This window comes from Camelus ferus, chromosome 16, assembly GCF_009834535.1.
Source record: "Camelus ferus isolate YT-003-E chromosome 16, BCGSAC_Cfer_1.0, whole genome shotgun sequence".
Lineage (NCBI taxonomy): Eukaryota > Metazoa > Chordata > Mammalia > Artiodactyla > Camelidae > Camelus > Camelus ferus.
Window position 1 is genome coordinate 24,988,684 of NC_045711.1, and position 12,414 is coordinate 25,001,097.

At 49.4% G+C, this 12,414-nt stretch overlaps 1 protein-coding gene across 4 annotated transcripts; it reads left to right on the plus strand.

Annotated features, from left to right (window-relative positions):
* The first annotated feature begins 738 nt into the window (after positions 1-738).
* Positions 739-12,035, plus strand: SLC25A19 (solute carrier family 25 member 19). Of its 4 annotated transcripts, none has more exons than XM_006176473.3 (8): positions 739-829; positions 1,339-1,391; positions 4,550-4,719; positions 4,905-5,060; positions 5,787-5,957; positions 7,312-7,495; positions 8,123-8,253; positions 10,307-12,035. In XM_006176473.3, exons 3-8 carry the CDS (start codon positions 4,588-4,590, stop codon positions 10,487-10,489), a joined length of 957 nt encoding a protein of 318 aa, XP_006176535.1. In that variant the 5' UTR covers positions 739-829; positions 1,339-1,391; positions 4,550-4,587; the 3' UTR covers positions 10,490-12,035. The 4 variants fall into 4 exon arrangements, with proteins under 4 accessions (XP_006176535.1, XP_014407642.1, XP_014407640.1 ...); XM_014552153.2 differs by lacking the exon at positions 739-829 and adding an exon at positions 830-912; XM_014552156.2 differs by lacking the exon at positions 1,339-1,391 and having other exon boundaries at positions 769-829.
* The last annotated feature ends 379 nt before the right edge of the window (positions 12,036-12,414 follow it).

Here is a 12,414-nt window from a genome sequence, read left to right on the forward strand (position 1 = left end):
ATATGGTGAATCATTAGGCTAGTCCCTATACGTTTGTGAATTGTGTAATTAAAATGTTTTAAAACTGCGTCAGAATGATTGTGCTATGATGAAAAATGCAGTTTAAAAATCGGGAAGAAATACTGTCCTGCAAAATGCTTATGCTACTCGCGTGAAAGCGGTAGAATGTCATTTCCCCCTTCATTCCTACATTTTCTGTAATGTGTCTATATATTTTAATATTTTTATGATGAAAAATTATGCGTAATAAATCCTAGGGGAAAACAAAACCTCTGTATTTTTGCGGTCCTTGTCCTGGTCTTAAAAACTCATTATTTCCCCCAAGCCCTCTAGGCTTTTGCTAAGCTTCCCGTCTTCTTTTCCAAGTTTAGATTTTCCGAGGTGTGGGACTATGAATGTTTTGAGGAAAGGGGGTCAAGTTCAGCGCGGCCCAAATTTCCGCCAGTCCGCAGGCTGACCCGAGCCGCACGCCACTTAGCACGGCGACCTCCAAGGGCGCGGACTAGCTTCGGGACCCGCCTCCTTCAGATGCGTGAGTAAGATTTGCGTATGCGCGCTTTGAGGGACTACATCTCCCAGGAGGCTTTGCGCCTCGCGTGGACGGGGACTGCTTAGTAGTGGGGGACTACATCACCCAGGGACACCTTGCGAGAGGCGACGGTAAGAAGAAGACTGTACAGCCATTGGTCCAGAGTCTGTCGGAAGCTGTGCGGTGATTGGCCCAGAAGCCTGTCAGTTACTGCCAAGAGCAGTTAAATTTTGCTGTTAGAGGGCTTGAGGAGGGAGGGAGAGAAGAGCGCGGGGAGCTGGGCCGCGCCCTCTGAGCCAGGTGAGTGACCTTTACCTCCGCCCTCCGCGCAGTCCGCTCTGGGACCTGCACCCTCACTCCCCGGAGGGAGTCCACATGCTCAGGTACTCACGCGAGGGCGGGCACCATACACACACGTGTCACGCCTAACCTGAGAAGCATCTTCAGGACGCAGGAAGCCAAACTCTACACACACCCTGGGCACCTGTACACGCGGGTTCTTTCTCGCGGACTTCTTCTCGGACTCCGGGAGGGAAAAACACGCCCTGAGGCCCACGTGGATATTGTGTCCACAAGCCAGGACATCTGCAGAGACCCTCAGCTGAACACATGGGCTCACCGACACACGCGCTCACTGTGGGACACCCGCATACCCGAACCCCAGGGGTTTCCGCAATAAAAGGAAGATGACAAGGCACACACATACCGCACCCAAACGCACCATGCCACTCACACCTGCGGCCCCTCATCTTCTGGATACTGTATTAAATAATGCATAGACTCGTATTTAATTTTTATTTTGTCTCTAGATAAATACCAAGGCTTTTTGGTACAAGAAGGAAATTTTGAACAAGCAGAAAAAGTAAGACTACTTTTTTTTTTATTGAGTTATAGTCAGTTTACAATGTTGTGTCAATTTCCAGTATAGAACACGTTTTTTCAGTTATACATAAACATACATATATTCATTGACTCATTCTCTTTCACCGTGAGCTACCACTACATCTTGTATATATTTCCCTGTGCTACACAGTATAATCTTGTTTATCTGTTCTATATATGCCTGTCAGAATCTACAAATTTCTAACTCCCAGTCTGTCCCTTCCCACCCCCCTCTCCCCGGCAACCACAAGTTTGTATTCTATGTCTATGAGTCTGTTTCTGTTTTGTATTTATGTTCATTTGAGTAGGACCACTATTGAATTGTATTTAACAGGCCCTTTCACATGTGTAAGGTTTTACCTTTTTTTACAGAGCATTTCACATATGGTATCTTGCATAATTCTCCCAGGAATCTGGCTAAGCCGGGCTGCCATCATACCCATTTTCTAGAAGATAAGCTGAGCCTAGGTTAAATAAACCTGCCCAAGTTACATGGGAGGGGCAGAATTTGAACTCAGGCTTCTTGATCTGAGTTTTAAGGTTATGTCTAGCTATGCAGACTTGCTTATTTATAGAAATGCCTCCTTCCCTTCCTGACAGCAGGGATCTGACACTGCTTAATGTGATCGGAGCAGTCCCGGGGTAACCTCCAGAGAGGCTTTGCCTCTCCATCACCTGCCCCATGTTTAAACTGCTCCTCACAGGTGCCTACAGAGTAGCAGCTTGAGTTACTGTCAGAAGTTGATGGGAAAACCCAGGTCTCCTCCTTTGAGGGTCTGGGGAGAAGATACCAAGGAATGGGCACGTTCTTGACAGGGGTGGGGAGGTTTCGCTCCATTAGACTTTTAATAAGATATTATTTTGCAGTGTTTTCCCGATAGAGCCCCATAGAAATGTCTCATTAATTTAGTGCTACTTTGGTACTTTCAGAACTAAATTAATTCTGAGGTGCCTTCTAAATCGTTTTATATTTAGTCTGAGTTGGAGTTTGGAAGGGTCCTAATGAATTCAAACAATATAGAATTGTATAAAGAAAAAGGGAGATATCTGCCTTCCAACTTCCCTTGCCGACCCTTCCCCTAAAGGTGACCTTACCAATCTGTTGGGGTGTGTGTCATTACAGACTTCCCCCCTATGCTTCATACAACTGTATAGGGTGCACATAGGTCTTGCAGGTTTTTCTTTTGCAAAAGTGGGGCTACACTGGATGTACTGACACCAGCTTTTTTCATGTTTCAGTCAGTCGTGGCTATCTTTTCCAGTGTGTGTAGAGCTATGGCTCAATCTTTTTATTTTTATTTTTTTATTTTTGGTGGGGGGAGGCAATTAGGCTTATTTATTTTTGGAGAAGGTACTGAAGATTGAACCTAGGGCCTCATGCATGCTAAGCGTGCACTCTACCACTTGAGCTATACCCTCCCCACTGTGGCTCATTCTTTTTGATGGCTTAGTAGTATCCCATGGAAGTGACTTATCCAGTATTTATCCATCCCTCTGTTGCTAAGTATTTGCATTATATCTAGTTTTACAAACAGTGATACAGCGGGTGACATTTTACACACACCTGCTAGTGTTTCTCTTGAACAGTGGTTCTCAACCAGGGGCAATTTTGTTAATGCCTGGAGCCATTTTTGATCATCATGAGGGGAGTGTAGGGGTACTGGCATCTGGTGAGTAAAGACCAGGGGTGCTACTAAACATCCTACAATGCACAGGACAGCCACCAACTGTGAAGAATTATCCATTCTAAAATGTCATTAGTGTTGAGGTTAAGAAATGGCTCTAGGTAAAAATGGAATTAGATATTTTTTAAAATTTCAGTTTATTAAAAACCCCAGTGCCCAACGAATTATGACACGGCTACTCAATGGAATATTATCCAGCCATTTAAAATGATATTTTTGAGGCTCTTGTAGCAACATGAAATCATGCTTATGACATTTTGCATTTTAAAAGCCATGTACTGGGGGAAAAAAAGGGAATATGTGAAATGAAAAGTATTAAGGTGGTAGGGTTTTCTCCCCTTGTCTCTTTTCGCAAAGTCATGTTATTCTATAATCTAAAAGTTACTTAGTTTTTAATCATTTATTCATAAATTGATTCTAGAGCCTTTGGGGTATGCCAGAAACTGTGCTGGTCTCTGGAGATATGACTGGAACTAGGCTGAGACCCTGCCCATAGGGAGCCTGCCTCCTGTGGCTGGAGAGGACAAAATACACAGTCGCAAGTGCTTTGAATGCTAGAAGGGACAGGAGTGCATCTTCCCAAGGGGATGCTCTTTAGCTGAGCCCTGGTGGATGGGAGGAGCCAGCCTTGGGAAGAGCTAGTCAGGGTGGTAGCGGGCCGCATGGCACACATGGGAACAGTAAGTGCAGGGGCAGCGGCTCATAGACAGGTATGGAAGCAGTGTTTTCTAGGAACTGCTCAGAAGCACTGAGCTGCTCACCTCACCTCACCCCCCTGCCCTGGTTGAGGAGACTGAAGAGTGGTCCAGGGTGAGGTTGAAAAGGCGGGCCTGGGAGCATCATTTCATAGCATAACATGGCTCCACTGCTGTGGGTGGGCCTGCGGTGTGTGCAGAGGATGGTGAAGGGAAATGTCTCAGTGTCCTTTGGATCATGTAGGCTTGTCAGAGAATGCCAGGCCCCACCCATTCCTGGAGCCTGTGTGTCTGAGAGTCCCCCTCAGCCTTCGGCTCTAGTGGACTCTGCTCTCATGCTAATGCAGCCTGGGACTTCACCTCAGGCAGGAGTTGGCCACAAAGTGTCTTGGAAAGCCACCAGCTTTCCATCTGATCTCTGGAAGTGAACGATCTCCTCCCAATCAGCAAACATCACGAGCACTGACTGTGGTGGGCTCTATTCCAGGCCCTGGAATTATGGTGATGGACAGATGAGGCCAGGGCCGTGTTTTCATGGGCTTGTATTCTGGCTAGGGGAGACAGATAAGAAACAGAGGTACAGGAAAAATGTCCAGTATGTAAATGCTACAAAGGAGACTAAAGCAGGGTAAGGAGAGAACAGGGATGTGGGCACTGCTCTGGGTGGGCTGGGCAGGGAGGGCTGCTCCGAGGAGCCATGTGGGGACAGAGGCCCTAAGAGCTTGCTTTGGTATTTACTCCGTGTCTCTTGCATTTAGTTTGAAGCTGATGGACGCTGTATGGGCCAGAGGCAGGGATGGTGGGCTATGACCCCAGAGCAGATGGCAGGAATATCTCCAATTTTGAGGTGGCAGTGGCTGGGTCTGTGTCTGGACTTGTCACACGGGCACTGATCAGCCCCTTGGACGTCATCAAGATCCGTTTCCAGGTACCCTTTTCCCTTTTTTCCATGTAAGGGGCAGGAGGACAAGTTCTTTTTTGTCAAAGCAATTCCTAAAGCTTGGGGCTTTAGCAAGGAAAAGTACTTCATTGCTTCCGTCACCTTCTCTGCAATTCCTCCTTCCCACCCACCCCTGCCCCTGATGTCCTGACCACTTCGATTTTGATTCCCAGCTTCAGATTGAGCGTCTGTCTCGCAGAGACCCCAGTGCAAAATACTACGGGATCCTACAGGCGGGGAGACAGATCTTGCAAGAGGAGGGCCCGACAGCCTTCTGGAAAGGACACATCCCAGCCCAGCTTCTCTCCATAGGCTATGGAGCTGTCCAAGTAAGCAGCAGGGGACCTGGCCGGGCCCCTGGGGTCCTGTTGCTCAGTAGGGGAGCACAGGGTGGTGGGGCGCGCAGGGACAGTGCCCAGGGTAGGACAGCAGGAGGCTGTCACCACACTTCTCATTTGTCTTGGCTGGGAAGCTGCCCAACAAATGAAGACACAGTCAGACTGAGCTGATGGCTCGGGTCAGGTGCTCCCCAGGCTGACGTGACCCCTCCACCTCTGTGCCCGGCACACAGACCCATCCTGATGGATAAACCAGTGATGTGTGCTCTCAGGACCCCGAGCCATCTTGAGTTGGCTGGAGAAAGATCTGAGCGGGAGGGGGCTGACATTGTGGAATATGGAATTTGTGGGATTCCCCCCGATGGGATTTCTGCTCCAGGGCAGACTGTTTCTCAAACAGGGCCACTGCCCGCTGCACCAAAGGGGTCCCTGGCTTAGAATCAGATAATGGCCATCTTTTCCCAGTTCTCAGGAAACTAAGTTAATGAGCAGAATTTTTTATTATAAATTTTTTCTCATATATTTTCTTAACTCTTGGAGATTCAGCTCTGCTCAGAATATAAAATGGCTTCTGAGCTTTGCACAAAATTACATGTTTATTGCACTGTGTCCCTGCTCAAGAAGAGTGTCTCCTGGTCCCCAGGACCGGGCCCCGCCTGGGTCATGGGAGGGGGATTTGGAGGGTGTTTGTCAATGGCCTTTCACACGCTCTTGCAGTTTTTGTCCTTTGAACTGCTGACCGAGCTGGTGCACAGGGCCAGCGTGCGCGATGCCCGCGACTTCTCCGTGCACTTTGTGTGTGGCGGCCTGTCCGCCTGCGTGGCCACCCTCGCCGTGCATCCTGTGGACGTTCTGCGCACCCGCTTCGCAGCTCAGGGTGAGCCCAGGGTGAGTGGCCAGGCCAGAGAAGGGGCGCCGAGTGACAGAAGTTGTCCCGGGGAGGGGGCTCTTTCCCTTCAAGGGAGCCAAGCTGGGGGAACCTGGGGTGTTCAGGCATCAGGCCATTCATGATACCTGTGACTGTGCTCAGCACCATGCGCGGGCCTCACGAGGGAGACAGAACCTACAGGGAGAACAGAACAAATACCAAATGGAGGGCTGGACGGGGAAGGCATCCAGGAAGGTGAGACTTGAGATCATATCACCATACGATTGTGAGGGTGGTGGTGTTTTCCACAAAGAATGGATTGGAGGAAATGGGATCATTGAGTCAGGCTTGAGGAAGAACTGAGTGAGTGAAAGCGAAGGATTAAACACTGAAACAGACACCCTGCCCTCCCCACCGCCAGCATCTCTGTCTCCTGGACATACGTCAGAATAGCGTAGGATGCTGTTGGTGGGGAATGCGCTTTGTTTAAGAATTGGATCTGAGACCGGCTAAGAATAACTGTGGTTTTAGTTCTGCTGATTTTTTATGTTACCTGGGTGGAAATCCTGAGTTGGGGGAGACCTTTTTTTTAAGAAGATATTCTGGTGAGTTTTTTGATTGAGAAAAGCAAAATGCCCTGGGAACAGTCTAGAAGAAAAGGATGGGGGCAAAGGGGGAGGGTATAGCTCAGTGGTAGAGCATGCTTAGCATGCATGAGGTCCTGGGTTCAATCCCCAGTGCCCTTTAACAAATAAATAAACCTAATCCCCCCCCCCCAAAAAAAGAAAGGTTAAGTATAAGCACATGGCAAAAAATCCAAATAGCATAAAATGGTAACAGTAAATCTCCCTTTTGCCCTGGCTCCCTCCTCTGTGCCCCACCCCCTTTCCCTCCATGGAGGTCATAATGATACCTGTTCCTCCTTCCCTGTGTATCCTTGGGAGGGGTAATCTCTGCATACAGTTTGTTTCTTCCACAGACACCATACACACTCTTCCTTGTCTTGCTGTGTTCCCTTAACTAACTATATACTGGGGGGATTATTTCCTACCAGTCACGTGGATTATGTCATCCTCTTTTAACAGCTACACTGTGTTCTTTTGCCATGATTCACATAACCAATCACCCAAGGGTGGACATTGCACCTTTACTATTCTGCATACTTTGGTGTGCTCCTTGGATGTATCCGTCATGTAAATAGCTGGAAGCGGGGTTGCTGGACAGTCTCACCATTGGAATTTTTGTCCCGCATCTTCCGTGCCCTCTTGGCAGGAGAAGTAATGCTCCTGGTAGCTGGTTTCTAGAAATAGACCTGGTAGGCTGTGTCCTCGGGCTGAAACAATGGCTCACTTGAGTTGCATGTGTGGTGCCCAGGTCTATAAAACCCTGCGAGACGCCGTGATGACCATGTACAGGACCGAAGGCCCCTTAGTCTTCTACAAAGGCTTGAACCCCACCTTGATCGCCATCTTCCCCTACGCCGGCTTCCAGTTCTCCTTCTACAGCTCCTTGAAGCACGCGTACGAGTGGGCCGTGCCAAGTGAAGGAAAGAAAAATGGTGAGACCACCCTCTAGGCCCCCTCCACCCCACTCCCAGCCCATAACAGCCTCGTCTGCATCAGGGAGGAGACAAAGTTTTCCTGCAGAAGCTAAGACACCACTGAGCTCTGAACCCCACCGATGACAGTTTCTTCCGGTTTTTGCCACACCCGTCAGGGGCATCATCAACATTTATTTCCAACCACCAGTCCAGCTGGGGAGATTGGCATTAAAAGCTCACACCCCTTCTGCCACCAGGCTGTCTGATATGTAGTCCGTGGTCATTTTTTTTTTTCAATAATCTATACTATGTCACCTTAAACTATTTTGGCTTTTTGGTTTTTTTGTGGAGGGTAATTATTTATTATTTTATTTTTTTTAAATGGAGGTGCTGGGGATTGAACCCAGGACCTTGTGCGTGCCAGGCATGTATTCTACTGAGCTATACCTTCCCCCAGCTTTTTTTTTTTATCCCCGCCCCTGGTCATTCTTACTCTGTCTGGTTGTCCTGGATTAAGTTCTTCTGTGATCGAGGGTGCTTGTTAGGTTTTTGTTTTATGGCGGAGGATTAGACTGCATAACCTTGAAGTTTACCCTAGATTGTATTTCTCTCATTTTCCCCCTTAATCCCACTTTTCTGGTTCAGGGAACTTCAGAAACCTGCTCTGTGGCAGCGGAGCTGGAGTCATCAGCAAGACCCTTACGTACCCCCTGGACCTCTTCAAGAAACGGCTGCAGGTCGGAGGGTTTGAGCAGGCCCGAGCCTCCTTTGGCCAGGTGAGTTGTGTCCCCGCCAACAGCTCTGATCCCTGCCCCTCACTGGGCACGGGAAGGACCCGGGGTCAGCTCCTGCCCTCTGGGCAGCTTGAGCCCCCACAGCCCTCTCACCACAGCCTGCCCCCAGGACCCCTGAGCACATGGGAAGCCACAGGCAGAGCCCTGTGTGTACTGGGCAGAGACCCAGGAGAAGGTGCACTTGGAGTCTGCACTTAAAAAGTGTTCACTTCAAACTGAAGAGTATATTCACTTAAGAAAGGTCCCCCAAACATGAAAGCACACAGAGGAACAGATTCACACTGGTGCACGGGGTTCTCTGCGTTATGCTGTAAGTGTCCCTGGAAAGAGGTGAATTAATCAACTAAACTGTATTTTTAATGCACTAGAAGGGTTTGCCATTCAGAGAAGCCCCATTGTGAGTAATTTTGTAACGTTAATAGTCATTCCTTAGTGTGCTTAGACGTTCACAGTTTTCCTCTGGTACTTCTAGAGTGCTGATTTTGTGAAAGATCAAGGTGGCAGTTGGGTGAGGTGGGAGGTGGCCGAGGTGGGGAATCCCAGGGCCTTCCCTTTGGAACCTGGGACCCTGGGATGTCAGGGCATTAGCAACATGCCTGAGAGATGGCAGAGGAGAGGGATGGCGTGGAATGGGAGGCAGGGAAGGGACAGAGCCCGCCCTCCTTGAGGGGAGAGAAAGAATTGAGTTTGTAGTTGTAATACATTTTCTTTGCAGAAAACTTTAGAGAAGTTAGACAAAAAGAAAGATAAAAATCACATGTAAATCAAACACCGCCCACTCAGAGATAATCACACAGAACCTTTAGCTGTAGTTTTGTTTTGTTTTGTTTTCTTTCTTTCTTTCTTTTTAAATTGAAGTATAGTTGACTTACAATATTATGTTAGTTTCATAGTGATTCAGTATTTCTATAGATTATGTTCCATTTAAAGTTATTACAAAGTAATGGCTGTTTTCCCCTGTGCTGTGCACTATGTCCTTGTTGCTTATTTATTTTATACATAGTAGTTTGTACCTCTTAATCCCCAACCTTATCTTGCCCTTCCCCTGCCTCCCCATTGGTAACCATTAGTTTGTTTCAGTATCTGTGAGTCTGTTTCTGTTTGGTTATATTCATTCATTTATTTTATTTTTTAGTTTTCACATATGTGATACCATACACTGTTTGTCTTTCTCTGACTTACTTCACTAAACAAAGTACCCCTACCTAGGGCCATCCATGTTGTAGTTTTTTCTTTGCATAAATAAACACGTGTGCATGAGGTTATGCATGAGGTTTTATAACCTCCTTTTTCTGTTTACCAACTTGTCCTGAAGAGATGGTTTGAATTTGGACAGGGAGAGATGGTGAGAGCCCAGGACAGAGATGTCACGTGAGCAGGTGTGGCTGGACGTTGAGCATGTGAGGAGTGTCAGAGGACCACTGGGGGATTAAGGCAGACTAGGGAGGGAAGTTGAAGCCCAATGGTGGAGTGCCCTGAACGCCCAACCGTGGGGGTTAGACTTGATTCTTTACAGTGTTGTTACCATCATCATCACTGGGAGTCATTGCAGCTTTTGGAGGAGAGCGAGGCTTGAGTAGAGCTGTGCCTTGGGTGTGGGGCTAGCAGTAGTTTGTAGGCAACTAGAGGTGGCCAGATTGGAGGAGTGGCACTGGTTAGGCTCAGAGCTAACGAAGGAGGGCCAGATTCAGATCTACTGCCCAAGGGAGACCAGGAGGGATGGGGTGCATGGTCAGAGGCACCTCTGGGAAGAGGTGGGTTCTTGGGAGCCAGTCATTGGGACCCTCCTGGGGAGGCAGGAGCTCTGCCCATTGCTGATTTCCAGGCACTTCATCTCTTAAGTCTGAATTAGCCCAGTTGGAAGAGAAAGAATGAGGTTAACTGACTGTATTGTTTTTCCATTCATTCCTTTATCCAGCAAGTATTTATTGGGAGCTTTAATGTGCCAGGCTCTGTGTTGACAAAAGAACTGAGCCCACATCCATGTTTCCATCATGTCCTCTCTCCTCAACCGGGGTAACCTTCCTCTCCCCAGGTTCGAAGGTACAAGGGCCTCCTGGACTGTGCCCAGCAGGTGCTACAAGAGGAGGGTGCGCAGGGCTTCTTCAAAGGCTTGTCCCCCAGCCTGCTGAAGGCTGCCCTCTCCACTGGCTTCGTGTTCTTCTGGTATGAGCTCTTCTGCAACCTCTTCCACCACATGAAGAAGGCAGACAGCTAGCCCTGAGGGCAGGAGGGGTGGCCTGAGGTCTGTCACTCCTGAAGGAAGACTTGATCTATAGCCTCGTGTTGCACTGAGAGGTCCTGCCTGGTCCCTCCCCCCAGGCCAGCTGTCCTGAGCATGAAGAGCTGTCGGGAGCAGGGCAGCAGCCTTGATTCCTCCAGCTTGGACACCACCAGAGGAGCAAAGGGGTTTCTCCACGTGAGAGCACGGGGAGCATGCAGGACTTGGTCTGCAGGGGCCCAGCCCCACCACTCAGAAGGAGCTGGATGCTTCTCCTCTGGCGAATTCTCTAAGGGCAACAGCCACCCTCCTGCATGTCTTAGCCCCGTCTGCACAGAGAACGCTCCTGGCTCTGGGGTCGGGGGTGGAGGGTGGGCTGCAGCTTGAGTGTGAGGCTGGAATCGGGCCCTTTACAGGGGTCTGGTCCCCACACTTGGGCTCTTCATAACTCCCACCAACTTACTTAATAGACATTAAAGCTAAAAGCACATTCCTTATCCTACTCCTCCATCTTCCCTTCCAAACCATATCCCTCCTCACAAAGTAGGAGGGAAGGGATCCCTGCCTTCCTTAAATTCTACTTTCCTCATGCAGCTTTGCTTCTAGTTCTGGGGGAAGAATTCCACTGAATTGGTCAGTCTGTAAACTCTGCCAGGCTCAGATCTTCTTGTCTATGAAGGCACCATGCTGGCTGGCCTCTCTCTGGGTGGGACTGGTCCCAGCCCGTGGGCCTCTAGGGAAATCAGAAACCAGAAGCCCCCGCAGCCAGTAGGAGGAGGGGTAGGTAGAGGCAGCAGCCCTTCTCCCTGGTCTACCTGGAATCACACCTCTTTCACTGGGGGCTGTTTTAGCCCTCCTGAGTGGTTGGGAGCGAACAGGCTGGGCCAGTGGACATCAACTGCCCACCCAGGGGGCTCCTCCTGGGTCCAGCATGGTGTTGTGCGCATTCTCTGTAATTTGAGAAGGGCCACGGCTCCAAAGTAGCCCAGCGAAGACAGGCAGCCTGGTGAGGGCACAGTTGGTGCCCCGGGGACTTGTCAGGGCACAGGAACCCACAACAGACACCCATCTAGGCACAGTTAGGGGTTTGAGAGAAGAAAATCCACAGAACACAACCAATACTTTCCATCCAAGTCTTCCCATCCCCAGAGCAGGGGGTCTGGCCTGAGGGGTTGGCTTGGCAGGGGGAGCCAGGATGGAGGAGGAGCAGGCCTCACCTCTAGCTCCAGCCTTTGCACTGACTTTCCAGGAAGGCACCAGCAGGGAGCAGGCCTTGGGTGTGTGTCCTGGCTCTCAGTCTCCTTGGAGCCTGGGCCCCTTTCCACCACTACTGTTTTGTCTCTAGTCAAGGGCTCTTTGATGTGGCTGGGACCTGGAATCCTGGAGCTTCCCTGCTCTTGGCTGCTGATTTTGGGGGTCTAGTTGTAGCTGGAGGGCTTGGACACCCACAAGGTTTTTGGCAGTCAAGGCTTGGGGCTGCAAGGAGGCAGCTGCCTGAATGTATTTTTTATGAAACTCCATTGAAGTAAACTATTCTCTTCAACTCTCCTGCTCACTGGTTTCTTTCCCTGCAGCAGAGATTTTCTTCCTTGTCCATTTTCTGGTGACCACTTCAGCAGCTCTTTTAACAGGAGGAAAGAACTTTGGATGCAGGGAACCGCCATCAACACTTCTTTCTTGTCTAAGTTACTATGGGAAGGGACAGTTCTTTTCCAGCCCCTTCTGTATGCCCTCCTGCAACCCAGGGCTGACCTCAAAAGTGGCCCAGTCTAGGCTGCTGGGCCGCACCTCTCCCCTAGTCCCGACCAACGCAGACTGAGCCAGGGGCTTGCTCAACTTCAGGGTCACTCCAGACACCTCGCGCCACAAGTTGAAAACTGGAAGTCTTTCTCTTGAACTGGCCCACTGATTTTTCAACTTGT

Bases quoted from the DNA above. Each gene is read 5' to 3' on its own strand.
- SLC25A19 (XM_006176473.3), top strand. From the start codon at position 4,588: ATGGTGGGCTATGACCCCAGAGCAGATGGCAGGAATATCTCCAATTTT. The intron at 5,061-5,786 runs GTAAGCAGCAGG...ACGCTCTTGCAG, and splicing joins TAGGCTATGGAGCTGTCCAA to TTTTTGTCCTTTGAACTGCT. The intron at 7,496-8,122 runs GTGAGACCACCC...TTTCTGGTTCAG, and splicing joins AAGTGAAGGAAAGAAAAATG to GGAACTTCAGAAACCTGCTC.